This window comes from Sinocyclocheilus anshuiensis, unplaced genomic scaffold, assembly GCF_001515605.1.
Source record: "Sinocyclocheilus anshuiensis isolate Anshui unplaced genomic scaffold, SAMN03320099.WGS_v1.1 scaffold801, whole genome shotgun sequence".
Lineage (NCBI taxonomy): Eukaryota > Metazoa > Chordata > Actinopteri > Cypriniformes > Cyprinidae > Sinocyclocheilus > Sinocyclocheilus anshuiensis.
In genome coordinates, this window is record NW_015536541.1 from 1,193,904 (window position 1) to 1,198,364 (window position 4,461).

Genomic DNA, 4,461 nt, shown 5'->3' on the forward strand with positions numbered 1-4,461 from the left:
TGTATGTATGTATATGGTGATAATACTGCATATTGCGCAGTTGAGCCACTCAAAATTACCGCAAGGGGAAATTCCTTCACCGCGACAGCCCTCGTTTAAAGTTTACTACCATCGGTGTTGATGTTTTTGTTTGTTTGTTTGTTTGTTTGTTAAAAAAACCCTCAGAAATGTTCCTAATCTCATCTGATAGATACTGTATTTAAAAAAAAACAAACAAACAAAAAAGGCCAGACAGACAGATAGATTCTCAGAGTGTTTGACGGCTTCATTATTTTTAACAGACGATGTGTCTGCTCCCTCTTTAGTGCGAGCGTGTAAATGCTCCCTCTTGTCTCGGAGCTGTGAAGTCGCCTTGTTTTTGGTTCCGACCGCTTGTCTTTTGAAAGTGGGCATTAGCATGATCTGGGTGCCAGGGCTGAGAGATGGAGCTGGCGACAGGGAAAAGATGCTTTGATTTAGGATTTGCATATTAATAGCCTTAACACAGGAACAGGAAGTTGGAGGCGAGTGTAAGGATAGGAATTCTTTTCAGGGACACATACAACCTGCTGTGGCCACGTAAAGGAAGGATGTTTTAATCTCAAACATAAAGGGATGCCCCTCTACAGTAACCATTTAATTTGTAGTGAGGGAAAGAGTCACTTAAAGCGAGAAAACAAGAGATGGATGCCGTCTCCTCTCCTCCACTGACTGGACTGATTCATTCACTCTCTCCAATGGATGAGAAGTCATTTGATGCTGAACAGAGGAGTGATTCATCTGTGCTGGCATATATCTCTAAAGAGATGTATGCCAGCTGAGAGATGTTGTGTAAATGTTGTATAAAATCCCTGATTTTGTAGTTATGGTTTACTGTTTAATCCGGTTCCTCTATTTGGCCATTAAAGAAATGTTTACCTAAAAATGAAAATTCTGTCATCATTTGCTCATGCATTGACCCTCATGTCATTCCAAACCTGTATGCTGAAAATATAAAGAATCTTCTTATTGCACTTTGTCATACAGCAGCACTTGATCCACAGAAATTGTTTTTATGCCACTGCCGAAAGTTAGTCATACAGGTTTGAAACTATTGCTGGTGAGTAATCATGACAGAATTTTCATTTCTTGTCAAGCTGTTCCTTTAAGAGTTTGCTTACTCTTTGCTGCTGTGTCATGTCTCCAGCTTAGACAAACATTTTGCTTCTAGCAGGGAAAAATTATGTATTTTTTTATTACTATCATAGTAGAATGTACATGTGTATATGTGTGTTTCCTCAGTGTGTATCAGCTCTGGTTCAGCCGCTCGGCGTGTGTGCAGAATACCTCAACTCCAGCCTGGTGCAGGTGAGTGTTTCCACAGCTCATCTGTTCTCACCCTGGAATACTCAATTCTGATTGGTCAGAAGTTCTGGAGTCAAGTCCGTTAATTAGGCTGACAAGTTTATTTAAATCATTTTGAATTTATTCTTATCTAGATAAACTAGTAAAACATTTTTTTTTTAAATTTAGATAAGTTAGGTGTTCAAGACACCAATTTGTTTAAAAATACCCTCTCAGAAATCTGAGAAAGCCGATAGATTACATTATTTTCATATCATAAAATTATTCAAGTTTAAATCAACATTTCATGTCCGTTTATTTACTTATTTGGAAGGTAGCGTATTAACATCCTCTCAACTCTGGGCTCTTGATCACCCTCTCTGGGTTTATCTTGCTCCAATAACCAGCTGACTGTACATTATACTTTCCTATCACGTATAGTAGAACCTTAGATATCTTCTATGTATAGTCAGATTTACCTGGTGTAAATGACAAAATGATATTGAATCATAAAGAATACATTTAAATCAACATGTTTTTGAACTGTGGTTACAAGAGAAATTTCAAGGACACTCTGCAATGTGACCTTCAGCTTGAAGTGGTTGGTTTTGTTGTATTTTGTAGCCCATGCTGGACCCAGTCATCCATAAGATGATAACATATGTGCAGAACCTGGAGGAGAAAGACCTGAAAGACAAGGTAAGGCACCTGCATGCATTTCTTCATTCATTTTGGTTTTGTAGTGTGAGAGTTTAGTGTGAGAAACCTGTTTCAAAACATTTTTTGTCACACAAATTACACACCAGTGGTTTTTTTGCCCTCATAAATGAAAGTGCATTTTGTTTTCATTCAGGGATTTTTTTTTTCTTCAGAGAGAGACAACAATTTACATAATCCTCTCAGTGAAAATTATTTGCAAAATTTAGTGTTGTTTATTTGCATTGGTATGTTGAAGTACAGTCCCATGCTTTAAATTATTGAAAAGTCATCCTGTTTTAAATTTCTGTAATGTTTGAGAGACTTTGACTCACCGTTGTACGTCTTTTTCTCTAAAGCGTTTGGTGAGTATTCCAGAGCTCTTGTCGGCCATTAAGCTCCTCTGCATGCGTTTCCAGCGGGAGCTGGTGAACATCGTGGATGACCTTCGGCTGGACATCCTTCTCCGAATGCTCAAGACGCCCCACTTCAGTGCCAAAATGAACTCCCTCAAAGAGGTTCAAATTCCTTTCCACATATTAGTGCTCTGGAGCTTAAAGTTCACGCCTGAGGTCTTTCTTCAAGTTGACGGCTTTGTGTTGTGATAGGTCACGAAACTCATTGAGGAAAGCACAGTTTCCAAGACTGTGAAGAACGCCATCGACACAGACCGACTCCTGGACTGGCTGGTAGAAAACTCAGTACTGTCAATAGCTTTGGAAGGTAAGACGGTCCCTAAATCAGTTTAACATATGAACATTCAGTTTCATATCTAACTCATATTGGATCTGCTAATCGTCTACTTTAATATCGGTTTACCGTACAGGCCATACATGGGAAATAATACAAAAAACTGATTTTTTGTGTTATTATGGTTAACTAAAACCATAGAAAACGTTTTTGTTACTTGAAATTTAAGAAATGTTAACTTAGGCCTGGGCGATAAAACGGTATCGATATTTATCGACGGTACACCTTCTTCGATATCGATAGAAAAAATGTTCGATATAGTGCACGTAGGCATGGGCCGGTATGAGATTTTAACGGTATGATACAAAAAACGGATTTTTTCTGAGATAAAATTCAGAGTTATTATGGTTAACTAAAACCATAGAAAACATTTTTGTTACTTGAAATTTAAGAAATGTTAACTTAGGCCTGGGCGATAAAACGGTATCGATATTTATCGACGGTACACCTTCTTCGATATCGATAGAAAAAATGTTCGCCTTTGTCTTTCACTTGTGCTCTGTTTCTTTCTCTTATTTTTCTAAATGGCCTTTGTTTTGTTTTTTTGAGAGAAACCATCTGTTTTTTAAACTATAATAAATGTATGATGTTATTTGGTGTATTTAATGTTCATAAGGATTTATTATTATTATTACTTTTCAACGATTTTTGGGGGTCTTTAGTATAAGGTTGCTGAGATTGTAAAGAGTACAAAAAAAAAATCAAGCTATAATTTCGGTTTATAAAAGTACCAATTCTAAAGTTGAGAGTAAAAAAGGAAAAATATAATTTTTTGATATGTCTGTAAAATGTTGGTAAATGTGATGGTAAGTGATGAAAAACTTTTAAGAGGGTTTTACATCAATGGGTTTATAATGGAGCTAGCCTCTCATTTTAAGAGTATTTTTAATTGCATCCAGTGCTGTATGAAAATAAGTATTTTTTTAATTAAAAAATAAAATAAGTAAAATATTTCTCTCTCTCTCTCTGTGTGTGTGTGTGTGTGCTGTAGGAAACATTGACCAGGCCCAGTACTGTGACAGAATAAAGGGAATCATTGAGCTGTTGGGCAGTAAGCTCTCATTGGATGAACTCTCCAAAATATGGAAAATACAGGTGAGCTGTGTCTTGAAATCAGTGTTCCCTCAAAGCTGCATGAATTTCTGACATCGTTTCTGAGAAATATACTGCACAGAAAGCTCTCAAATGTCTTGAGACATTTGAATAAGAACTAAATGAATAGAAAGAATTTCAATTGGCGTCCATCCACATGGCCATTGATTTTCAGAATGGAAATGAAGCTGTGAACAATCTTGAGATTAATTCACAAGCCAAGGTAGTGCTGGGCGGTATGACCAAAAATTTATATCACGGTATTTTTCAAAATTAGACCGGTTTCACAGTACATGACGGTATTTTTTTTCATGCATGACCGGGTGTTAACCATGTTTTCTACCAGTATTCGGTATGAACCGGTATACCGCCCAGCACTAAGACAAGGACTGCATCCTATAACAGTACAAGGATTTTGAGTTCAAAGCGGCACTAACCTATTTTGCAAAAATAATGACAGTTCCCAAAGATTTGGAAGCCCACTGAAGTTGTGCATTATTGTTTTGTTTTTTTTATGTCGTCTTGTCTCAAGATCACTTATTTCATTTTGTGATCTCAGCTGAGCATATTAATAGTTATCAAAATAAATCCTTTTTTTTTTTTTTTTTTTTCTTTTTTTTT

General features: G+C 36.6%; 1 protein-coding gene across 1 annotated transcript in view; it reads left to right on the forward strand.

Moving 5' to 3' along the window:
- Positions 1-4,461, forward strand: part of usp24 (ubiquitin specific peptidase 24) — a 69,222-nt gene that overhangs the window by 28,908 nt on the left and 35,853 nt on the right. Inside the window, exons 8-12 of the mRNA XM_016498346.1 lie at positions 1,261-1,326; positions 1,927-2,001; positions 2,358-2,516; positions 2,607-2,721; positions 3,740-3,843. Coding sequence (XP_016353832.1) covers positions 1,261-1,326; positions 1,927-2,001; positions 2,358-2,516; positions 2,607-2,721; positions 3,740-3,843 — 519 coding nt within the window. The remainder of the gene's footprint in view (positions 1-1,260; positions 1,327-1,926; positions 2,002-2,357; positions 2,517-2,606; positions 2,722-3,739; positions 3,844-4,461) is intronic.